This window comes from Ursus maritimus, unplaced genomic scaffold, assembly GCF_017311325.1.
Source record: "Ursus maritimus isolate PB19 unplaced genomic scaffold, ASM1731132v1 scaffold_2, whole genome shotgun sequence".
Lineage (NCBI taxonomy): Eukaryota > Metazoa > Chordata > Mammalia > Carnivora > Ursidae > Ursus > Ursus maritimus.
The window spans coordinates 72,252,407-72,278,464 of NW_024424452.1; the positions used below are offsets into that span (position 1 = coordinate 72,252,407).

The window sequence follows — 26,058 nt, forward strand, 5'->3', positions numbered from 1 at the left end:
GATAAGTCTGGCCAGGGGTTTATCAATCTTATTAATTCTTTGAAAGAACTAGCTCCTAGTTTTGTTGATCTGTTCTACTGTTCTTTGGTTTCTATTTCATTGATTTCTGCTCTGATCTTTATTATTTCTCTTCTCCTGCTGGGTTTAAGTTTTATTTGCCGTTCTTTCTCCAGCTCCTTTAGGTGTAAGGTTAGATTGTGTATTTGCGATCTTTCTTGTTTCTTGAGAAAGGGTTGTATTGCTATATACTTCCCTCTTATGACTGCCTTTGCTGCATCCCAAAGATTTTCAATAGTTGTGTTTTCATTTTCATTTCTTTACATGAATTTTTTAAATTCGTCTTTGATTGCTTAGTTGACCCATTCATTCTTTGGTAGTATGCTCTTTAGCCTCCGTGTATTTGAGTTCTTTCCAAATTTCTGCTTGTGATTGAGTTCCAGCTTAAAAGCATTGTGGTCCAAAAATATGCAGGGAATGATCCCAGTCTTTTGGTACTGGTTGAGACCTGATTTGTGACCCAGTATGTGATCTTTTCTGGAGGATGTTCCATGTACACTGGAGAAGAATGTGTATTCTGTTGTTTTAGATTGGAATGTTCTGAATATATCTGTGAAGTCCATCTTGTCCAGTGTGTCATTCAAAGCCCTTATTTCCTTGTTAACCTTCTGTTTAGATGATCTGTCCATTGCAATGAGGGGGGTGTTAAAGTCTCCTACTATTAATTGTATTATTATTGATGTGTTTCTTTAATTTTGTTATTAACTTACATAATTGGCTGCTCCCATGTTAGGGGCATAAATGTTTACAATTGTTAGATCTTCTTGTTGGATAGACCCTTTAACTATGATATAGTGTCCTTCCTCATCTCTTATTACAGTCTTTGGTTTAAAATCTAGTTTGTCTGATATAGGGATTGCCACCCCAGCTTTCTTTTGATGTCCATTAGCATGATAAATGGTTTTCCATCCCCTCACTTTAAATCAAGACTAAAATGAGTCTTGCAGACAGCATATTGATGGGTCTTGCTTTTTTATCCAATCTGATACCCTGTGTCTTTTGATTGGGGCATTTAGCCCATTTACATTCAGAGTAACTATTGAAAGATATGAATTTAGTGCCATTGTATTACTTTTAAAGTGACTGTTACTGTATATTGTCTCTGTTTCTTTCTAGTCTATGTTACTTTTGGGCTCTCTCTTTGCTCTCCCCTTTTAATATTTCTTGTAGGTCTGGTTTGGTGATTGCAAATTCTTTTAGCTTCTGTTTGTCCTGGAACATTTTTATCACTCCTTCTATTTTCAGTGACAGCCTAGCTGGATAAAGTATTCTTGGCTGCATATTTTTCTTGTTTAGTACCCTGAATATATCATGCCAGTTCTTTCTGGCCTGCCAGGTCTCTGTGGATAGGTCTGCTGCCAGTCTAGTGTTTCTACCCTTGTAGGTTACAGATCTCTTGTCCCAAGCTGCTTTCAGGATTTTCTCTTTGTCTCTGAGATTTGTAAGTTTCCCTATTACGTGTTGGGGTGTTGACCTATTTTTATTGATTTTGAAGGGGAAGGGAGGGGTTCTCTCTGCCTCCTGGATTTTGATGTCTGTTTCCTTTCCCAGGGAAGTTCTCTGCTATAATTTGCTCCAGTATACCTTCTTCTTCTCTCTCTCTCTCTCTCTTTCCTCTTCTTCTGGGATCCCAATTATTCTAATATTGTTTCACTTTATGGTATCACTTATCTCCCAAATACTCCCCTCATGGTCCAGTAGTTATTTATCTTTTTCTCAGCTTCTTTATTCTCCATCGTTTGGTCGTCTATGTCACTAATTCTTTTTTGCCTCATTTATCCTAGCAGTTAGAGCCTCCATTTTTATTGCATCTCATTAATATCTTTTTTTATTTCAACTTAGATTTTAGTTCTTTTATTTCTCCAGAAAGGGATTCTCTAGTGTCTTCTATGCTTTTTTCGAGCCCAGCTTGTATCTTTATCGTTGTTCTTCTGAATTCTAGTTCCAACATCTTATGTCCATACTGATTAGGTCCACTTATTAAACTCTTTTATTCTAGAACTAGATCATTAGATTCCTTAGGATACTCTCTATATATTAACAGATCATCTGAAAAGAAAGTTTTGTTTCTTTTTCCAGCTGATGAATTGTCTTTTCTTGCCTTGTTTGTTGCTTGAGCCTTCCAGTACCTGGCATCCTTATCTTGTTCTTAATCTTAAAGGAAATGCTTTTAATGTTCTTTTTTTTTTTTTAAGATTTATTTTATTTTATTTATTCATTCGACAGAGATAGAGACAGCCAGCGAGAGAGGGAACACAAGCAGGGGGAGTGGGAGAGGAAGAAGCAGACTCATAGCGGAAGAGCCTGATGTGAGGCTCGATCCCAGAACGCCGGGATCACGCCCTGAGCCGAAGGCAGACGCTTAACCGCTGTGCCACCCAGGCGCCCCTTTTAATGTTATTCTTTATCACGTTAAGGAAGTTTCTTTCTGTTCCTATACCTAGAATTTTTATCGTAAGTGGATGTTGAATTTTGCCTAAGGATTTTCTTCTTCCTTTGAGTCAATTATATGATTTCTCCCCTTTAATGAATGTGATGAATCACATTGATTTTTTTTTAACCCCAAACAAACCTTGCATTCCTGAGATAAATCCATGGTAGTCATAATATTTTACCTTATTAGATTATTTTTGCTAGTACTATTTAGGATATTTTTATGTATGTTTTTGAGTAAAACTGGCATGTAGTTTTTTTTCTTTTTTGTACTCATCTTTGTCAGGTTTTGGTAGTGAGGTTATGCTGACCTCATAAAATGAGTTAGGGATTGTTTGCCTTTTTACCCCGTACTCTGGAAAAGTTTCATAAGATTGGAATTATTTGTCCCTTGGATTTCTGGAAGCAAGCAGTGTAAAATTGTCTAGGTTTCCATTTTTCCTTTTGGGAAGATTCTTCCTTACAAATTAAATTTCTTCAAATACTGTAGGACCGTTGGGATTTTCTATTTCTTCTTGAGTCAGTCTTGATAAGTTATGTTTTCTAGAGAGTAATCCATTTCTAAGTTTTAATTTTATTGGCATATATTTTATATTGGTTCATGGTATCCTCTTTTTAGTATCTGCAGCATTTTTTGATTATGTCCTTCTTTCTGTTATCCTTAAATTATTTGCTCCTTCTCTTTTATTTTTTTCTTCAATCTTACTGGAAGTTTGTAAGCTATATGATTATTTTGAAAGAACCAAGTTGTTATTTCCATTATGTGTTTTTTTTCCTGTTTCATTAAGTTTTGGCCTTACCTTTATTACTACCTTTCATCTATTCTCTTTGGATTAATTTCTTTTTCATTGTTTGATCCTGTTCTGTACCACTCGACATTAGTAAACTACCCCATCCTTGTAGCTTTCTTTTGCCTGGGTCCTGAAGTACACTGGTCCTGAGGGATTTTTCCCCTTCTGTTTTCTAACTGCTTCCTCTCTGGTTCTCTGTGTTTTTACAGCTCCTAATGTAGGTGCCCTCTTATCTTCAGGCTTCTTTTCTCTATATCTACTCTTTGATTGACATTTTTACTCCAAATTTCAACTATCACTTCTCTGTGAATAATTACACAGAATCAGGGGGCCTTGTCCTTGTCTTGGCTCTTGCACTCCCAGTACTGTCTTCATACTCAAGTCAGATGTGCGTTTGTCTGTCTGTCTGTCTGTTCCCCTCTCCTTTTCTTTTAGCCCAATTTAGTTCTTTATGGTTTACAAGAATGATTTCTATGTGATATTTACTTTCTTCCATCCCTTACGTCGTCCTCATGGAGCCTCAGAATTTTACTTAAAAAAAGACCTGCTGTTGCATCTTCCATCTCTATTTATCTGAATTATTGTCCAGGAATGTTCTTTTACTTCACTAGCTTTGGGTACCATGCCTTAATGCATCCACCCAAGACGGTAGAGCCAGGGCACTTAAATAGTATTACCTGTAGGCCGCTGTAGTAGGCTCTTTACCAGGGATAGAAATCAGTCAACCTTGTCATATGTGGTCTGTGATTTACAAGGGGTATATCATTTTTGTGGCAACTTGAAAGTGGAACCACTGTGTAGAATTTTCATGGTCTCCATGAGAGTGAAATAGTTGGTTCTGAAAGATTTCCTATACTGGTGATGTGTTAATCTCTAAGTGCTTGTCTCTATTTTTAAACCTCATCTTCTTTCAGCCTTGTGGATTTATGTAATACATATTGAACATAATTCTCTAATGGTGCACAATCTTAAAATCATCCCAAGTAATGATTTTCTGCATAGAAATAGATACAGCAGCTAATGACAAAATGCGTAACTTTAAAATAATGAAATTTCTGTATGTGAGCTATGAAAGTGACCCTAATTTAACTTTTATTTCCTACTAGTTTCTCACTACTTGACACAAGTGTATGCCCTTTTAATTTCATTAACTGTGTATGTCTAGATAGTTCTTTCATTTTCTATTCATGGGAAGCTAGGAAAAAACCATAAAACAACAATCACTGGGAGGTTTTAAGTAGGTGAAATGTGTAGACACTCCTTTTGTATTCATCTCAAGAAAACCTTACGTAGTTCTTTTGAGTCATGTGATCTACCTCATTGTTCTTATTAAAATGATACATTTGCTAGAAGTTAGTTAGGATATATAATGGCAGAAGTCAGTAGCCATTTAGAAATACTGCCTTAAAGTTCTGGCGTATCCTGTCCTGACTGGTGTGCTGTGTGTGTGCACACACAGGAGTAAGGACGGGCAGATGGGTTGTTTGAGTGGCAGGAAATGGAAGTTCCATACCACAGTCACGTGCCAGTTCCTTGCAGGTTACTGTAGTCTGTTACATTTTTTTTGAGTTCAAGGAATTCTGGTAATTTCTAAATAATATCTGGATATTATATAGTTTGAAAACAATGTATTATATCCTTTAAAAATATTTCTGAATATTAGGATGGTATGTCTTTCCATAAATTAGTCCTGTTCTAGCATCAGATTGCATAAGTGATTAAAACACACAGGCATAACATTCAGAAGATTATCATTATAGCAGAGCTCTTGCTAATTAGATATATGCAGCAATCTATACTTTGAGATTAAAGCAATTAGTAAAACTGTTTTGTTGATCATGTAAATGATTGTTTTTGCCATCAGATTGTCATGTATTGAAAGTATAAGTTAAGAATAAATCCTCTTGGGGCGCCTGGGTGGCACAGCGGTTAAGCGTCTGCCTTCAGCTCAGGGCGTGATCCCGGTGTTCCGGGATCGAGCCCCACATCAGGCTCCTCCACTGTGAGCCTGCTTCTTCCTCTCCCACTCCCCCTGCTTGTGTTCCCTCTCTTGCTGGCTGTCTCTATCTCTGTCAAATAAATAAATAAAATCTTAAAAAAAAAAAAAAAGAATAAATCCTCTTGCAAAGTCACCAGGGAATTTCTTCTTCCCATGCCAAATATTGAGAAAGGGAGACCAGAAGAGAGGTTCAGTCCCTCCTTGGAAGTCTGTACCATTGTTTACAACAGTAGTAGTGATAATAACCTCCTCCTTAATGCCCGTAAGTGCCATGCTTATTCTGAGCCCAATCACTGCATCACTGTCTTATGATTAGAATTCATTATTTATATTTTTGTTTGTTTCTTAAGCTTTATGTTCATTTACTTGTCCTACAGTCCTCCCTCTAGAAGAGAAAACATTTTACTGTATTTTATCTTTCTTTTAAATCCCTTCTCATCCAGGAGGTACTTAGGAAAGTGCGTATACATAATAGATATATGAAAAATGCTCGTGGCTGAAGTCTAGTGCTTTATTTCAGTTGAGTTTGTTTTTAATAGTTACGTGCTTTGTTCACTTTCTAGGCACACAAACCAATGGTCTGGACTTCCAGAAGCAGCCTGTGCCCGTTGGAGGAGCAATCTCAACAGCTCAGGCCCAGGCTTTCCTTGGACATCTCCATCAGGTAGAATGCTCTGCCCAACCGTAAGGGAGGGCAAAAACTGGAAGCGTGGAATGTTAAGGCCTGGGGAAGTTATTTCAGTGTGGGGGACTTTTTAAATTGATTAAAGCCTAGTGCTAATCACATCTGATTGTGTCCTTTTGAATGGTTAGTCTGGCATCATAATTTAATTGACTGTATAGCTATTGACCTCACAGCTTTGTGAAAAAAAGAATTCTTTGTTATGAATGGAATGTACATAACAACTGGGTTACTGTTTTTGTCACTGTGGGTCTGTGATGGCTCACTAAAGATTAGTAAATTACAGAGTCATCCAAAAGGATGTAGCCACCATTGCCTGAGACCTACCGTGTAAGGCTCTCAGTTCAGAATATGTCTTCATAAAATGTGTCTTCATGTGTCTTCTGAGCTCATAAAAGTATATTTTTAGACTACCTGAGCTTTATATAAAAGAAGCCCCTGCACTTGAAACAGGTGCAATTTTAGAAGTCCTCTAAAGCCCATTTATTTACAAATTCAAAGGGATAGTATGCAGGCGGCAATTAACGTCTTCTGCTGGAATAAAGCCCTGCTTGACACACTTTTGCTCAGGTGCGTAGCTTTGCTTGTGTTTTTGAAAGTAGAGAAACTTCAATATGAAACTTCTAGATAAAATATTAAGATGATTTGGCATCTAAAATAATTTAAGAATATATTGTAGAAAACCAAAAATGTTATTTTCATGTCGATTTTCTTCTAAAAACATTTGTAGGGGTGGCTGGGTGGCTTAGTCAGTTAAGCATCTGCGTTCAGCTCAGGTCATGATCTCAGCGTCCTGGGATCGAGCCCCACATCAGGCTCCCTGCTCAGCGGGAGTCTGCTTCTCCCTTTCCCTCTGTGCTCTCTCTCTCTCAAATAAATAAATAAATGAATGAATAAATAAATAAATAAATAAATAAATAATCTTTTAAAAATAAATTAAAAATTAAAAAATAAAAACATTTTTAGCCTCCAACAAGTTTTCTGGTTTCTTAGAGGAATACCATTTTTGGTAGCCAATGTATGTAGTACATATTAAGCCTCTATCTGGCTTAAACTTGTGACGGTCAAAACGTATTAAAAAATCCCCAAAGGCACATATGATATGCAGTCTTTTCTCCATTGGATCCGAATTCCAAGAAGAGTACAACTCTGGCATCAGCTCCAAGGCCTCCAGCTACTGATTACCAAAATCACTGAACCTTCAATATCCCCCAAACCAAAGGACTTTAAATCATAGAATTTGATATGAAATCTTGACATCACTGAATTCTCCATCAAGATGTCAGTCCCGTCAGACTTGCTCACCGTCTGATTAGACACATAATTAACATAAATGTGACACTTACCTTCTATTTCTAGCCCTCTTATTGACCAGGTTCACACTCTGACCTTTTCCTTACCATAATTATAAGTGTGCGTACACATACACAAAGTAGATGATTTTAGGTCTGTCACCCTGTAAGTTCCGTGAAGATGGGAACCTTTTCTTATTTATCTTTATCCTAGCATTTTCCAAAGAGCCCAAAATATAATAGATGTTCAGTAATGATTTACTGAATAAATGAATGGTAAAGTTGTATGAGAATAGAGAGGTCGACATAATTAGCTTAACCTATACAATTTAAGACATTGATCATAGAGAGGATGACTTTTGAGCTAAGTTTTGAAAGATGTTGGGAGGTAGCTAAATGAAGTGGTAAAAGGATGCTCTCACTTTCTATTTTCAACTTTCTATTTTGAAAATTTCCAAATCTTTAGAAAAGTTATAACTATAGAACAGTTTTCAACTGAAAGTCCTTCACTTGGACTCACCAACTATTACTGTTTACTGTCTTTGCTCTGTGTGTGTGTGTGTGTGTGTACAAACACGCGTATAAAAAATGTATATATATATTTTTTTCAAAATCATTTTAGAGTAAGTTGCAGGCACTATGACCTTCTACTTCTAAATACTTCATCACATTTTCCCTAGAAACAGCATTCTTTTATACAACTATAATATTAACATCAAATTCCAGAAATTTAACATCAATGCAATATTATTATCTAATGTTCAGTCCATATTTAAGTGTTTTCTGATCTACAGTCCAGTCCACACCTTGCATTTAGTTTTCATGTCTATTTAGGCTTCTACGTTCTGTAACAATTCCTCAGTCTGTCTTCATCTTTCATGATATTGACATTTTTGAAGAGTAGAAACCAGCTGTTTTATAGAAGATCCCTCAATTTGAGTTTTTTTAATTTTTCCCTCATGATTGGATCCAAGTTTTTGACAGGAATGCATTAGAAGGTCTGTGGTATCACGTTGTCCCATTATTGTGGTATTAAATTTTATCATTTGATTAAGGTAGTGTTTCAGATTTGTCCACTATAAAGGTATCTTTCTTCCTCTTTGTAAATTAGCAAATAATCCATGAGGAGATACTTTAAGACCTGTAACTGTCCTGTTGCTCAACAAACTTCCACCCAGAAACAACATGATTTAAATAAAATCACACAGAAGCTTTATCTCCTTTATTTTTTTTATTTTTTATTTTTTTTTAAAGATTTTATTTATTTATTTGACAGAGAAACAGCCAGCGAGAGAGGGAACACAAGCAGGGGGAGTGGGAGAGGAAGAAGCAGGCTCATAGCGGAAGAGCCTGATGTGGGGCTCGATCCCAGAACGCCAGGATCACGCCCTGAGCCGAAGGCAGACGCTTAACGACTGCGCCACCCAGGCGCCCCTATCTCCTTTAAATCTTTGTACCCAAAACTCTTTCCTCTGGCTCTTGGACTAAATTCTTCGCCTTTGGGTCTTAAACATATTATCTTTTCAGATAATCCTCCCTTGATTACACTGCATCTAAAGTACCTTCTCTGTAAATGTCTAGGTTTGTTTCTGAGAGCTGTATCTACTAACAGGATTATTAGTTTTAAATAAAGGGCAGCAGTCTGTTCATTTTAGCTCTGAGCTCTATCCTGAGCTCCGTATCAACACTTATATTTAATTTAGGAAACCTTGATACTATGTGATATATCCAAAATGGAACTTATTGGCTTCCTGTCAATGGCACTGCCTTTTTCCAGTCTCTCAGATTTGAACCCTGGAATGATTCATGACTTTTTTCTCTATAGCCATTCAGTTGCCAGGATCCTATGTGGTACAGCCATTGCAGGCAATGGCTCTCGTGTTAACTACTTTCTTTCTTTTTTTTTTTTTTTTAAAGATTTTATTTATTTATTCGACAGAGATAGAGACAGCCAGCGAGAGAGGGAACACAAGCAGGGGGAGTGGGAGAGGAAGAAGCAGGCTCATAGCGGAGGAGCCTGATGTGGGGCTCGATCCCATAATGCCAGGATCACGCCCTGAGCCGAAGGCAGACGCTTAACCGCTGTGCCACCCAGGCGCCCCAGTGTTAACTACTTTTTATGCAGACTGCTGCCATTCTAATGGAGGCTTCCATTTATTCTACCCTAGTTTATATTCTTTTTCTCCCAACGTAGTCTTTCTTTGTTTTCAGGACATTGACATTTTTGAAGAATACAAACTAGTTATTTTGTACAGTGTTGCTCAGTTTGGGTTTGGGGAAGAACACAACGTAAGCAATGGTGCATTCTTAGTAGATCATACCAGAAGGCACGTGTGTCACTGCTGGTGACTTTACCTTTTGTAATTAGTAAATATCTATGGAGAGATAGTTGAGACTATGTAATTATCATGTTATTCCTCAGATTTCACCCATTAGAGCGTCCATTGATGACAGTTGCCAGAATCAGTTATAGTTAACACAGTTGTCAAATAATGATCCTTACTGTAAAAAATCATGGTTTTAACTTTCTGAATGCATGAAATGTATTAAATAAATATTATAACACTTCATGTGTGATTTATAGGACCGATTCTTTATTTCAGCCAGCAGTTTTGAGTTATGACTATAAACCTTTTAAGGACTTGACTGTGTAGGTGTATATATATGTAAGGTTTTTACTCTGGTATGTACATGAAAATTTGGAATTAGAATGAGTAGATAATTCTGATTGTTTATAATGATAAAAATAATGTATATAAGTAGCTTGTTCTTATGTGTTCTTTAATACACTGGAAGATGAATTAAGTTTTTAGAATCTAAGTGTCCAGTGAATATAGACAAGATGTTAAGTAAGGAATGCCTAATACAAGGACGGCATGCCTGATGACAGTTTTGTGTGGGAAAGCATTTTTAGAAAGGAAATGTTAACAGCATTTTCTGGTGGGACGTGGAGGAACGGTGAGCTTGTCCATAAAGTTTTAACCCTGTAAGATAGACCTCTTTGTGTTCTCCGTGCTACGTCAGTAACATACACTTAGTAGAGATTCTGGAAATACTGGTTGATGTCAACTTACAGTGATGGATGTCAACAGCATTAGACGAGGACTTTACCTGATTCCTTTACTTTCAGGTCCAGCTCGCTGGAACAAGTTTACAAGCTGCTGCTCAGTCTTTAAATGTACAGGTAAGCTGGGTCTTGCGGTTGTGGACCAGCTTTACTCTCTTACCATATTTTTCTGATTTTTTTATAATGAGCATGCAATAGTTTTATAATAGGAAATATTTAGAAGTAGTACCTTTTTTATTACCTAATGTCATTAGGATCCAAATAATGATAATTGTTGACATTAATGAAAATCCAGTTCATATTATGCTACTGTGAGTGACAAAAGGTGAACAAGGAAAGGGGACTTTCAGAGTTGGATATGTAAGTTTAGGAAACTGGTTCTAAGTTACACAGTGATAACACATACCTAAACACAAAGCCAGATAATATCTTAATGCCCTTTTGTTTCCAGATGTCTTTTTTTTATTTGTCATTTTATAGTGTAGAGGAAAGAGCATTGGACTGAGATACAGAAGTCTTAGGTTTGCGTTCTTGCTCTGCCACTAACTAGCTGTGTGACCTTTGTCAAGTCGTTTAACCTCCTGGGGTTCTTTTTCTCCTGCATTTATGTAAGTAGGGAAGTTTAGAAGCTTGTCAAGGTTCCCCTCTGCTCTAAAATGTTATGATTCTCAGGTTTGTAACTGAACCTGTTATGGTCATTGACAGGCTTCATACAGTCAAAATTTTAAAAACGAAAGTTAAATCTGGCTACTTTGCTGATACAAACCATATGGTAAAACATGAAAAGTTCAGTTATTATGCATTACTCCATAATTCGGTTGATCTGCTGCTTCCTTTCATTATGGTGTTTAGGTTACTAACAGTCAAGAGGGGAAAAACCGTATTCTAGAAGATTTGTTTCAGTGTTGCTAATGACCAAAGACCTTGGGTTGAGCATTCCATGAAACCCAGTGGAATATGGACCTAGTAACACATGGAAGCAAGAGAAAAGAAAAGGAGATAGTGTGACCTTCCTTTCTGAGGGAGAGGAGGCGGAAAATTGCCTCGGTTGCCATGGTAAACTTTCGTCCCTTAGAGAGATGTTGGCAAACAGGCTGTATCCCCAGCGCGGTGTGTTTACGGTCCTGCACTGTAATGATCTCTCCATGACTGGCAGAATTAATCAGAGCCTTTATGTTAATTAGCCTTGCCGCAGTCCCCAAAACAGGTGGTGGGAAATATGCAAATCTATGCAGCATTTTAATGCTCCGCATAACCAGTTTTAATTACCATAAAATTTCCTCTTAGTGTCCCTTTTAGGAGTGTGTTCTCTTTCCCTCTTGACTGCAGCATTTTTCCTCTTAAATTTTTGTGTTACTTGATGGGATATGCTAAATTTACGGTAATTTTAAATACTAGATGAAAAGTTCTGTGGGTCAAGTAGCCAGTCTCTGAGATGCTAGATAAGGAAGTTTCAGGCTGACTGCCAGATACATCTCAGAATGTTGGGGTGGACGGTCTAATGTAGAGATGGACTGAGAAGGTGCTCTTCCCTGACTCCTTATTTACAAAGTTGGGGATTTGGGTTTCTAAACAATCCTCTTGGTCTGTGGAGGACCAAATTATTTTTTCTTCTTAAAAGTTGTCATTGAAGCTTTGCTGGCATGGGAACAAAAAGTCTACGCCGAAAACTTGTGGATAATTTTTATATTTTATTTTTCTACTTTTATGTGTTCCATTTTTGACCATTTCTTTCCTTTATAGTTCGAAAACAACAAATAATAAATGTGATTTTTAAAGGCAGAAAAGCCTAAAAACTTCCTATGTTAAAATTGGGAAAATACAAAGATTAATAGGAAAGGAACGAAACCAGAAAACTCATGACTAGATAAATGCATGTTGTAAATAATTCTTAAAATATGGAGTTGTAAGTTTTTTTAGTCAATTATTTGATATCTCTTATTCCTTCCCACCACCGCCCACCCTCCTCAGTCTAAATCTAATGAAGAATCGGGGGATTCACAGCAGCCAAGCCAGCCTTCCCAGCAGCCTTCAGTGCAGGCAGCCATCCCCCAGACCCAGCTCATGCTGGCTGGAGGACAGATAACCGGGGTAAGTCTTCACTGAGAGAATTGTAACGAACTTGAATTTGTGTCACAACTGCCATTGGCCAATGCTTGGATTAGAACTGTTTGCCGTAGCCGACAGTGACATGGCTATGCCTGGGCTATTGTCTTTAAGGAATTTTCTATACTGTAGGCAGCTCTGAAAAAGGAATTATCTTTGTCATAAGTTTTCAGGGTATCTTTTCTTACTTTTGCAGATGTTCTAGATAAACTAAAGACTTCTTTAAACTCGTGTTCCACCTGCTGCTTCGTCATGCGGTGGAGTCGTCCTGTGAGTGAGACCATTACATTGATGAGATTGTAGTAAACAGTTGGGAGCTCCGGTATTGCTGCAGAGTAGAGGTTAAAGAAGGGACTAGTACCCACAAAAGGAAAACATTTTCTTTAAGTTACTGTGTAATGTTCTCAAATGAAACCTCTGGTCTCCTCTCCACACAGTTTGCTGTGTGGGCAAATTACTTCATCTCCCTGTGCCTCAGGGTTCCTTCAGTTAAATGGAGATGTTGTCCGTCCGTGTAAGATGCTAGCTCATGAGATTGTCGCCAAGATTAAGAGTAACAGTATTTATGAAACTCAAAGAACCGTGCTTGGCACCTAGCAGTCAATAAATGTCATTTACTTTTATTGGCAATAAATCGGCTCTTATGAATACATTAAGCTTTTAACTTTTCAGTTCTCTTTGCTCTAAGACACCAAAAATATTTCCCAGTGTTAAACATTTGTCTGTTAAGTTATTTTGTGGGTGGGAAGGCGAGGAGAGTGGTAAGGAAGAGTTATCTGTTATTGTTCAATTCACATCGCATCAACCCACACGATTTTTTATTTCCTTTATTTTAGTGAAGTATGTCTTGGTAGTGGAAAGGCTCTTTTAGGAATTGTTGAGAAACTATTTTAGAAATCCCCTCAATAGAGACAAACCATAAGAGACGCTTAACTATAGGAAAAAAACTGAGGGTTGCTGGAGGGGAGGTGGGGGGGCAACGGGGTAACTGGGTGGTGGGCATTAAGGAGGGCACGTGATGTGATGAGCACTGGTGTTATATGCAACTGATGAATCACTGACCTCTACCTCCGAAGCTAATATTACACTATATGTTAATTAATTGAATTTAAATAAAATTTAAATAAAAATTCCCTCAATAGAGATTAATGTTTATGTATTATGCAAAATATTTATAAGCAAATATACCTTGATAGATATTAAGTTTTTGAATGGTTTGATTTTGATTCTTATGCCTCTAATGCGCAAATTGTATTGGACCCTTTTAGAAGAAGGGTTGTGCCACTGAGTGAATGCACTTAAGAATATATTCCAAGGTGGGGCACGTGGCTGGCTCAGTCAGAAGAACACATGAATCTTGATCTCAGGGTCATGAGTTCAAGCCCCATGTTGGGTGTAGAGATTACCCAAAAAAGAAAATGTTTAAAAAAAAAAAAAAAGATATTCTAGGGTTCCTTCGTGTCTGATCAGAACATGCCACCAAAAGGAACTGTACTTATTACTTTGTGTTTGAAATAAGTTGCATTATGAAAGCCAATTTAAATCTGCTCTAAATACATTTCCTGTTTTACCGTTTGGGTTTGTTTTGGGTGGTTAGTGTTTACAATAGTAAGAGACATTTGGGATTCCGGGTTCCTGTGGCTGGAGCTTCCGTTAAACCTGGGCAGTAGGATTCATTTGCATGTAAAGAGATTGGCTGTCACCACCTGTTTCACCGAGATAATGTGTTGGAAAGAGGATGTAAAGTTGCGGAGACCCAGTGCTTTCAGTAACAGAAAAGACTGCGTTAGGGAGGGGCTGTCGGGAGACTTGGAAAAGAAACAAATGGAGCTCATGGTCTTCAGTCATATCTTAGGACATAATGGAAATGATGGAATATGGCAGAGATTCACGCTAATGGGAAGCAGCTGGGCCTTATCAGTTCTTTCCGTGGTCAGATCCAGCATCCTTGTTCCTCATTCATCTGACTAATCACTTGCTGCTCTGTTGGGTGTAAATTTCTTTTCATATCCTGTCAGCATTGATTCTTTTTTTTCCTTGCTTACTAGTTAATTACTTTTTTGCCTGAACCCTGGGGCCCTGGACAAGCTTGAGTGATTGTTCAAGTCCAGAGCGAGGACCACCATTTTAATTTAAAAGCGCCACTAGGAATGGTAGCTTGACTGCTGCTGAAAGTTTCAGTCTCCTGCTAACCACGTGAAGTTGGGTAGCCAAGGTCTTAGACCACTTGCGTTACTTACGGCAGAGCGGTCGGCTTGCATTAGGGGCCCTTCTCCCTCGCAGCTCTCCGATTGTCTCTTGTGCTTGTGTTCAGCTTACCTTGACGCCAGCCCAGCAACAGTTACTCCTGCAGCAGGCCCAGGCCCAGGCCCAGCTGCTGGCCGCGGCCGTGCAGCAACATTCCGCCAGCCAACAGCACGGTGCTGCCGGGGCCACCATCTCAGCCTCCGCCGCCACGCCCATGACGCAGATCCCCCTGTCTCAGCCCATACAGATCGCACAGGTGAGTCACTGTCGTGGCCGGGGCAGGAAGCTGAGGCAGAAAGCGGCAGGTTTTCTTTAGTACAGAATTCACTTTCTGAGTGTTAGTGTGGGCCCTGGAACCTGAGAAGCTCTACACTGCGGACGTCTGTGGGAGCCTGCCTTACCACTGTACTAGAAATAATACATTTGTGTGCTTATTTGAGTTGATATTATAATAAACACATCACTGATTATTTGAATAACCGACTGTTTATATGAAGTGACAATTCGTGAATAATTAGTTGGCATATTTTTGAAGCAGGGGATTACTGTATTTATTATAATTAGCTAATTATGGCAGGCATGAGTTTGGTCGTGTGCTCTGCAGTGAACGTTGCCACATCACGTGTGAGCACGATGGCACGTCATCTGTGCTACACAGTGATGAACTCCGTGCAGAACTGCCTTACGATGTTGTTTGGTTTCAACGTTCACATTTTAGGGCAAAATATCCAAGATAATAAAAAGTTATTTAAGAGACATAGACGGTACTACCAAGGAAGAAAGGTAAATGAAGTCCTTTATCTCAAGGAGAGGAAAAAAGTACAAGTAGTCCTATCAGTAAGTCATACAAAGAATTCTTATGAGTCTAGTGCTAGACGATGATCTTTATCCCCCTAGAGAAGACTCAGAAGTGAGGAAGTGGATTTACTGTGGTAGCCGGAGTTTGCCTAGACATTAAAAAAGAGCCAGTTAATGTATGAGTAAAGAATAGATGTCAGACTGATTTTTATGACTATGATATACAAGCTTTATCAAGACAATGTTTAATTTTGGGGCACCTGGGTGGCTAAGTTGTTAAGCGTCTGCCTTTGGCTCAGGGCGTGATCCCAGGGTCCTGGGATCGAGCCCCACTTCGGGCTCCCTGCTCCACTGGGAAGCCTGCTTCTTCCTCTCCCACTCCCTCTGCTTGTGTTCCCTCTCTCTCTGTCAAATAAATAAATAAAATCTTAAAAAAAAAAAAAAAAAGACAATGTTTAATTTTGGCCACTTTCATCACCAAATACATGTTTTTGGTGTGTAAGATTTGAGACCCTATGTTGACATTCTTTTTTTTTTTTTTTTAAGATTTTATTTATTTATTTGAGAGAGAGTGAGAGAGAGCATGAGCAGGGGCAGGAGAGAGGGAGAAGCAGGGTCCCCACTGAGCAGGGAGTCAGATCCGGGGCTCGATCCCAGGACCCTGGGATCACGCCCTGAGCCGAAGGCAGACGCTCAACCAACTGAGCCACCCATGCATCCCTGTTGACATTATTCTAATAAGATAATCTGCCTGGAAGCACATTGAAAATTATGAAATGCTGAACCAAGTTAAGCAAGTTTAGTATGCTGTGGATTGGATTTTTACATGGATAGCTATTTTTAGGTATTTTTACACTGATTTCTCAGTTGAGTTAGACTGGTGCCAAATTTAATGAATCAGTATAGATATTTTAATTTATTGATGCAAATTCACACAAAGCACTCTCAATTTTTACTTAAGAGAAAGATCACTTGGGGGCGCCTGGGTAGCACAGTCGTTAAGCGTCTGCCTTCGGCTCAGGGCCTAAGTGATCCCGGTAGTCCGGGATCGAGTCCCACATCGGGCTTCTCCACTGGGAGCCTGCTTCTTCCTCTCCCGCTCCCCTGCTGTGTTCCCTCTCTCGCTGGCTGTCTCTGTGTCACATAAATAAATAAAATCCTTAAAAAAAAAGAGAGAGAGAGAAAGATCACTTGAATAGTTAAAAACTCAACATATTCTATTTTCGCTTGATTTTGAAAACCCATATTGGTCCTTACATGTTAAAACACTCAACTGTAACCGTTTGTTCTGAGGGCATTTGAAGTAATTATTGGAAATGAGGTTTGGCGTAAGTCACCATGCAGTCGATGCCCACAGAAACCCTAAGTCCTTACGGCCGCTCCAGGTCTCTTCTTTGTTTTTTCTTCGTGAACATACCCAGGCACACCCTGTTCTGAAGCATGTAAGATAGTGACTGTCTTCGATTTGGACGGCACAGGTCATCATCTGGGCCCCTCGGGAGTCAGGGAGTTTTGATTTCAGCATCTCCGACCTGTGTCTCCCTTCGGCTGTTCTAGGACTTGCAGCAGCTGCAGCAGCTCCAGCAGCAGAATCTCAACCTGCAGCAGTTCGTGCTGGTGCATCCGACCACCAACCTGCAGCCGGCGCAGTTCATCATCTCGCAGACGCCCCAGGGCCAGCAGGGTGAGCTCCTCCGCACCTGCTCGCAGGGCCAGGGCGTCCCTTAGAGCACTCGTACACCTGCTGCTGTCGTTTGGGCCCTGGCGCTGTCCGTCAGCACGGTGTGATTACATTCACTTTCACTTTAAACTCAGTATGCACGTTAAGAAAAATATATATTTTGGGTCGTGCATAACCACATATTGAAGTCGTCCTTTACTACCTTTTAGCCGTTTAATCGCTAGGGGTGAACCAACAGTTTGGCCAAAAATCTAAATGAAATCCTTCAACATAAATTACTTCTAGTATTTTGATAGTTTTTCTTGGGAATGTATTAAAAAACGTGGGCTGAGCATTAAAAACATATGTTTCTAACAATCATTTGTTTTAAAGTTTGAGAAGGACAAGGTGTTATATTAGAAGTTGCAGGTTTTTGAGTTATTAAAAAAAAAGGTCGAGGCCTTTTAGTGGTAAATATTGTTGTGTCATTTCTGTATCAAACAGTGAAGTTCAGTCATGTTTGTAAGGTTGATTAAGGAGTCCGTGTAGAGAGATGCAGGCTATCATGGCTTCACCCTGAGGAACATTAGTGGCTGTCTACCAATTCCACATTATTTCTGTCCTTTAGCCTTCTTCTTCTTCTTGATGATTCATTCCAAAATCTTGCACTGTGTAAATACCCATTCCACTTAATGGATAGCCTGCTCCTTTCTTGAACCAGACAGTTCTCTGGTCAAACATCTACTGACAGTTTCTGATGGATTCTGGGTTGAGAAGGTGGGCTCTTTTTAGAGTTTCAAGCTGCTTCCATTTAGAGTACTTCTTCATTTTCATCCATTCCTTATGAAAATAAAGGATTGGCCAATCAGAGAGATCATCAGACATGGTATCAAACACATACATCAGTTTTAGTTTAATGTTCCACGTGTTCCTGCCCAACTTGTATTTAACAAGATTGATTTTAGGCAGATAAGACATGAAGAGTTTTAAGACTGATAAAACTATCAAGAGGTCAGTTGGAAATTTTCACTTCGCTTTCTTATTCTTTATTCTGCCGTATGTTCAAAGTGATCTTAGTGTTCCTGACACGACGTGTTTGTGTTTTACAGGTCTCCTGCAAGCGCAAAATCTTTTAACGCAACTACCTCAGCAAAGCCAAGCCAACCTCCTACAGTCGCAGCCAAGCATCACCCTCACCTCCCAGGTCAGTTTTCTCCCGTTGAGGGTTGCTTTCTCTTACCCTGATGTTTTGAGGGATTCTTGGACTTTGTTAAATTATAAAAACACAGCAAAACCCCGTAATACCCTAATAAAAATAATCCAGATGGTTTTCACAAACCGATCAAAGATTCCAAACAGGATTGATCAGCTTGATAAAGCTACCAAATTGATGTAGCCTTGAAAATCTTCAAGGAGTTCCTATTTTCTCATATGTTTATAAAGGATAGCTTTGTTAATGGCAAATGAGTAATGAGTTCTGGCTATTTGACCCTCCTCTTGTCTTCCCCAGCCCCTCCCCATAGTTGGCGGTAGAGATTACCACTTGCATTAGAAACCTAGTGCCTCAGTTAAAACACATCATTGTCCTTTCTCAGAAAGGACATCCACTTTCTCAGAAATTGCAAAGAAGTTCTGATCTCTGTGTTTTCTTTCCTCTCGGCTTTAAGATGTTGCTTTAACTCATTTCCACTAGAGTTAAACTATATAAAATGCATATGTGTAGGCATCCTGACATTTAAGCTTTAGATCTAGTTTGCTTCTTAACCAGCTATGACTTTGAACATGTCATTTCACCTCATTTCTTCCTCTGTAAATTAGGTGATTAAACGGACTGATCCTGAATCCCTCTTCCAGCTCTGATTCTCTTTGTCTATAATCTTGGAAGTTATCATTAGCACATTGCCAGATTTGACAAAATTCAACATCTGTTTATGATAAAAACTCTTGCAAACTAGGAATAGTTTTCAAACCTAGTAAAAGGCATCTTCCAAAAAAACCCAAAAAACCCTACATCATACTTTCCCATTAAGATCAGGAGTAAGGCAAGGATGTCCACTGTTACCACTTATTCAGCATTGTACTGTAGGTCCCAGCAGTGCAATAGCACAAGAAAAATAAATAAAGGACAAACAGATTAGAAAGGAAGATGTAAACCTGTCTTAATTGATTAACCATTGATATATAGATGGGCTATGGATCTAAATCGATTGATGAAGAAATACAGATAATAATTGACATGGGAAAAATTTTACTTTGAGTAATAAGAGAAATTCAAATTAAGGCAATAGTGAAGTACCATATACTCCTTCAGTTAACAAAACATTTTTTAAAAACTGCTAACACAAGCATGTGGAAGAGACTAGCATTTTATAGTGAGAACCAACATGATGTGTATCAAAAGCCATGGAGTTATTTATGGTGTACCCTTTATCCAGTTATAGAAAATCACTTCTGAGTTTATCTCAGAGAACTAATTACAAAGGTGGGGAGAAGAATGATATGTACAAGGTTTTTCATTATGGTGTTAACGTCGTGGAAATATAATGAAAAAAGTGTCTAGCAATGAAGAAATCGTTAAACTATGATAATACCACCTCAGTCAGCCTTTGAAAATGATAATTATGAAGCAGAGTATAAAATGATGTATACTGTAATTACAGTGAAAGTTAAGACTGTAGATCCAAGGGAGGGAAGAACCTTTAGAGGTCATGAGTAAGTTTAGGGCATTGTGTACGGTGACTATATATCCATGATTGTATACTTACTTCAAACTCATCAAGGCGTACGCATTAAATATACACGGCTTTGTTTTACGTCAGTCATACCGGAGTAAAAACGAAGTTTACCGTTTTGGTTTTGTACCCTATGGCCCCTTCCAGTGTCTTAATCATATCATAGAGGTCACTCTGATCTGTGAGGTGCATGCCTTGTTACTGAAGATTTGAAAATTACTTATAACTTGTGAGAGAAACGTTTAGAGAGTAAATAAACCTAGTGCCAACAAATTAAAAACAGGATAAAAAAGGAAAGAAATGTAGGTCTGTGGAAAGAAATACACAAGAAAGAAGCTATTAAGTTATTTAAACTGTAGGTGATTTACTTTCCCCTTCAAATTGTTTTCATCTTCTTATTTTTATAATATTGTGTCATAAGTTGGAGATACGATAGTGATAAACAAGATAGATATGGTCCCTGCGGTTTTGAAACTTAGAGTTTAAGTGGCATATTTATGAAACAGATTCTTTAAAATAAAGTCTAATTTTTTATATATGCTCTGAACACATGTATCTTATGCATACATATATTTGAAAACCCAAGTACAGTGGGTTTCATTTTTGAGGATTTAAGCCTTTTTCACGGACCTGCATGTTTAACCGTAACGGTAATTCTAGTACACAGAATTTCCCGCTCTGCTTTCCTCCCTGAGCGTGAGGTTGTACCTTCCCCAGTGTTCCGTGGTCTTCATAGTTCTTGACGAATACAGCTGCTTCCTTAAGTTGTTCACTTGTGACACATTCCAGTGTGTCGTCTGGTGTGCTTATTCTCTTATCCTTCTGTTCCTCGTAACAGCCAGCAACCCCAACACGCACCATAGCCGCCACCCCGATTCAGACACTTCCACAGAGCCAGTCAACACCAAAGCGAATTGACACCCCCAGCTTGGAGGAGCCCAGTGACCTTGAGGAGCTTGAGCAGTTTGCCAAGACCTTCAAACAAAGACGAATCAAACTTGGATTCACTCAGGTAGGATGAACCCACCCTTGACTTAGCCTCGTCTCCTTGACTGGGTCCACATCTGTGCTTTAGGCGTCCAGAGAAGCTTCTGAGGTGCAGTCAGTTCCTTGGCCTTGGTGTCGCCGAGTTTTAGACCGCAGCTCGTTCTCAGCCATTTTCTGCATTCATAAATTTAGACCGCTAATCATATATTCAGTTATAAAATTTATGATTTAACATTAGGCTAACATCTTCAAGATTTCTCTCAGAACACGGGCCTCTGAAATCACCAGTAGACCAATAAATGGTGAGAGTTGAAAAGATAATGTTTGGGGATACCGTGACTATGGTGAGGGTTTTATTTGTAGAACATCTGGTTCTCGGCCTTAGAGCTCTGTGTGTAAGTCTGAGACAGGAAAGATGGCAGGGGAAAAGTTTGACAGACTGGTTTAAAAACAGATTTTGGGGAGAGAGAAGGGGCCAGTGGAGACACACATACACACACACACACACACACACACACACACACACACACAAGTCCAAACTGCAAGTAATTAAACAAATAGGAATCTGTTATCTGTAAGGTCCAAATTAATCAAAATCCAAAGTAATATTTTTAATGTCACCTAGCAGAGGGCTTTTAATGTGGAATACGTTTAATGGTTTAAACAGGCATCCGGGTATATAGCATCTTTGTCCCAAGCGCAAGCACTGATAATACTTTGATTAACCTGTCACGAATAATACTTTTAAAGCAGGGAAAGAATTAAACTGAGTAACATTTATGTCAAATGATACGAGATCATTAGATGAGAAATAGTTACTGAAGTAGAGATTGGATTGGGTGTTTTTATGGAATTAGGATATAATTACTGTTTGAAGATGAAGCCACTACTGAAACACTATCCAGATTATTGTCAGTTGAAAGTAAAGTAATGCCCTACTGTGGTAGATCAAAAACCACGGATGGTATCCCCATTTTTTCTGTTTTTAAGAACAGACTTTTATTCCATATATTTCTCTGGTAACTTACTTTTTCTCAAAGACACTAATTACATATTAGGAATATGAAATGATTTTTTAAGTAGATATAATTTTAGAGAAAATACAGTTATCTTTGTGAGGAGTTTCACTTGTGAGGAAACAAATTACAATCCGTGAAGTGTTTAGGACTTTGGAAACATCTCAGCGATCTAGCTTGTTCTTTAAAGAGAGCCGAAGCTACAGCTGATTGATGGGGGTGAGTGAAACCCGAATAAGTCTGAGGTTGGTAATTGAGCGGTGCTTCGGCTTCTAGGCTATTAGCACAGCGTACTCTTAGGTTCCCTAGGAGATTGTCGCCTCAGTGATATGCCAAGGATAGTAAGGCTTGTAAAAAAATCTTTAACTTTTACCCAAATAGTGTTTAGCCTTTCTGTGGCATTTGACCCAACATATTGCTAGTGTTGTTTCTCTTTCTTTTATGTAAAGGAGCTTCCTTATGGTCTGGGGCTTTATGGTTTTATCCTACGATTTGGCATGACTCTTCCTTATTTATCAGAATGACTTTGACACACCAGGGGCAGCATTTTGCAGAATTTAACTGCGTGGATTAAAACACATGTTACTGGTTCAGGATGGGAAAATCAACCTCTGTTTTTAAGTCACATACCCCAGTTGTAGTTTTTCAAAGGTTGTTTTGTATCCTGTTTTTTGGTATACACACACACAGGGGAAGTTAGACATTCAAGTTGTTAGTTTAAACAAACGAAAATCCCTATTCTCAGAGTAAATGTACATGTTAGTAGATGTTTTAAACAGTAATTTTTTTTCCTTTTTCCTTTTTTTTTTTTTTTTAAGATTTTATTTATTTGAGAGAGAAAAAGCAAGAGAGAACATGAATGGAGCAGAGGAGCAGAAGGAGAAGCAGACTCCCCACTGAACAGGGAGCCTGACACAGGGCTTGATCCCAGGACCCTGGTATCATGGCCTGAGCTTCAGGCAGATGCTTAAGTAACTGAGCCACCCAGGCACCCCCTAAATAGTAATTTTCTAATTACTTAATTGATTAAAAGATTGCTATAGATGTCACTATATAATTGGGAGGCATACCATAGTATAACACTTTTATCACATGTGGTACCTTCATTATTTCCTAATCTCAATCCGTTTTTCCTTTTGCTCTTCTAAAAAATATCAGGGGCTCTTGGGTGGCTCAGTTGGTTAAGTGTCTGACTTCAGCTCAGGTCATGGTCTCGGGGTCCTGGGATCGAGCCCCACGTCAGGCTCCCTCCCCACTTGGTGGGGCGTCTGCTTGTCTGTCTACCTCTGCCCTTCCTCCTGCTCTCTCTTTCTCTCTCTGTCTCTCTCTCAAATAAGTAAGTAAAATCTTATCAAAGAAAAGTGTATCAAGAGATATTATATAGTTCAGATAATGTATGAGGCCACTGCTTAAAATATTTCCTTTTGTGAGGAAGAACCCAACATGGTAGTAACAAGAGCATATATCAAATTAATGAGAATTAGTATATTAACTGAGGGGGCTGTTGCTTTTTATTCATTTAAATAATTTAGGGACGCCTGGGTGGCACAGTTAAGTGCCCAACTCTTGGTTTTGGCTCAGGTCATGATCTCAGGGTCATGAGATCAAGCCCCGTGTCAGGCTTTGCACTGAGTATGGAGTCTGCTTGGGACTCCTCTCTCTCGCTGTGCTCCACCACCGCTCCCTCCCCCCACCTCCGCTTGCTCTCTCTCAAATAAATAAATAAATCTTTTTTTAAAAATTTTTAATATGAAGTAAAGTTATATTGTATAAATCTCACATGGCTCTGCCATAGTTGTATTGAGTTGGTGGCGTGCTTTATGTCTAGCCACCATTTAAGGCATTGTTTGTTTTTATAATGATGTGATTTTTTTTATATGTTATTTTTGTGTATTATCAATATTGTTACTTGTCATAGAAAAATATTACAGAAGTTTTTGAGAATTTCTTAGCAAATTATGCAGATACGATGTCAGAAGACATTTATTTTCATCTAACTACTACAGCAGGTCTTCTATTCAAAGAATTGCAAGGTTTAGTTGGCCCAGCTTTCTAGAAAGCTATAATCTAAACAAATAAAGTGGCCCAGACATGAATATATGTGACAAACCAAGCATGTTTAGTGCCTGAAATATAGTAGGCACTTAGTGAATATTTGTTGATTGAATGAAGTAAGATTTAATAAATGTATAGAGATATCGATATAGATAAACCTGTATCTACAGATATATTTGTATATAAATATAATGGATATCATTTATGCCCCGCTCACACTAACCTGGTTCTTTCACTTTTACTATAATTGGAAGGAAATCAATAAGCAGTCCATTTCTGTTCTTCTTAGAGATTGTGTATTCAAAGGTGTCAATGAAACTTTCTGTGATGGTGGGAATGTTCTGTATTTCTGCTGTGTGGAACAATAGCCACTATCCACACGTGGCTCCTGAGCACTTAAAAGACGGCTAGTGGTGCTGGGAACTGAGTTTTTAATTTATTTGATTTGAATTACTTTAAGTTTAAATAACCACATCAGTTCAAGTTCTGATATTCTCTATACCTCACTTTATCAGATAGTTTGAACATTTAAACCTATATCTGTTAAACTTTTTATCAGAAGTTGCTCACCAGTAAGAAAATGGAGGTTTCTTAATAATGTTTTTTCCTGGGACGCCTGGGTGTCTCGGTCGGTTAAGCGTCTGCCTTCGGCTTAGGTCAGGATCCCAGGGTCCATCTTGGCATTAGGCTCTCTGCCCGGCGGGGAGCCTGCTTCTCCCTTTCCTTCTCCCTCTGCCGCTCCGCCTGCTTGTGCTTGCCCTCTCTCTGTGTCAAATAAATAAATAAAATCTTTAAGAGAAAAAGTTTTTTCCTTTCCTTAAAGACCACCTAATGCGGGTGCTAATAAATGATGTAGTATCTAAAAGAATGGATTGAGGGGGTGGGGGAGCCAAAGGACTAGGATAATCCCAACTCAGAATAAGTGTTGCCACAGCTGTTGGGAGTTGGCTGTTGCATAGTAGAATTGGCTGTGTCGTGTTTAGGGCTAGAAATGTTGCCTTTCTGTCCTGCCACTAAACTAATTGAAATGAGAGCTCGGATCATTTAAACTCCGTGAGTTTCTATTGCCTATATATAAAATAACTATTAAGATAGGGCTTTTTTCAGCTTTAACAAGAGAGATTCCGCCAGAAGAAAAGCACTGTATACATTTCAAAGGTTATAGGCTTATAAAGAAAGACATCTTTTGTAATATATTCAGGGGATCATTGTTCTATTGCTATAAGGTTACCAAGTTTCCAGTGCCCGTGAAGGTTTAACTAAGTGGGTCAAACCTCTCTACTGTGAATTTCTATCTCTATAATGGTTACAAAAGTAGTCTTTTAGGATACCTGTTTTTGTAACCAACTTTGAAATCCAAACTAAGGGTGGAAAATAGATTTTTTTCACTGCTTCCAGAAATACTTTACGGGGGGCAGGAGGGAGGGTGCAGGGAGAGTGAGGCATTATTTCTAAAATTTTAAAGTGATTTACAGGAAGTTTGGCTAGTTCAGAGATACCTGAAGTTACCTAAACATTTACATCTATTAACCCTGTAGGTGATACAGGTAACAGCTTTTAAGGATTATGTAAATCATTGTGGTTGCATCTGTTAAGGGGCTTATGAAAATATCAGCAGTATCTTTTGAAACTTAGAAATATTTGATGTCTTGGTTATTACATGAGGGAGCAAGAAGAGACTCAAAACGGAGAGAATATGGGAGTTAAGAATTTTGTCATCATCAAGGCCTCACTGACATTCCTCGTTGAATGCTGTGCTCGGCTTAAGGCTGGGTGCTTTTGTGGGGCTCAATCAATGGAATGATTGTCGAGTCTTTAAAACAGTTACTGGAGCAGCACCCTAGAGGGAAGGCTTTGGACATTAGTGAGACAAATCTCTTCCTCTTCCCCCTTCTGCTCTGTATTATTGTGCAGGGCGATGTTGGGCTCGCGATGGGTAAACTGTATGGAAATGACTTCAGCCAAACTACCATCTCTCGCTTTGAAGCCTTGAACCTCAGCTTTAAGAACATGTGCAAGCTAAAGCCACTTTTGGAGAAGTGGCTAAATGATGCAGGTGAGTGAATATGTAAGACACTTCCTCACTGTCCAGTGGCATTTTACTGGGGAGTTGTTTACACTTGGGTTTATGTTTCC

The 26,058-nt window shown here is 38.7% G+C and overlaps 1 protein-coding gene across 3 annotated transcripts in view; it reads left to right on the forward strand.

The window, feature by feature from the left end:
• POU2F1 (POU class 2 homeobox 1) overlaps nucleotides 1-26,058 on the forward strand; it is a 166,121-nt gene that overhangs the window by 118,601 nt on the left and 21,462 nt on the right. For all 3 annotated transcript variants that reach the window (XM_040636160.1, XM_040636161.1, XM_008695587.2), the window contains 8 exons: nucleotides 5,844-5,944; nucleotides 10,385-10,438; nucleotides 12,293-12,412; nucleotides 14,742-14,930; nucleotides 17,030-17,156; nucleotides 18,242-18,336; nucleotides 20,703-20,876; nucleotides 25,837-25,978. In XM_040636160.1, the coding sequence (XP_040492094.1) occupies nucleotides 5,844-5,944; nucleotides 10,385-10,438; nucleotides 12,293-12,412; nucleotides 14,742-14,930; nucleotides 17,030-17,156; nucleotides 18,242-18,336; nucleotides 20,703-20,876; nucleotides 25,837-25,978 (1,002 nt within the window). The remainder of the gene's footprint in view (nucleotides 1-5,843; nucleotides 5,945-10,384; nucleotides 10,439-12,292; nucleotides 12,413-14,741; nucleotides 14,931-17,029; nucleotides 17,157-18,241; nucleotides 18,337-20,702; nucleotides 20,877-25,836; nucleotides 25,979-26,058) is intronic.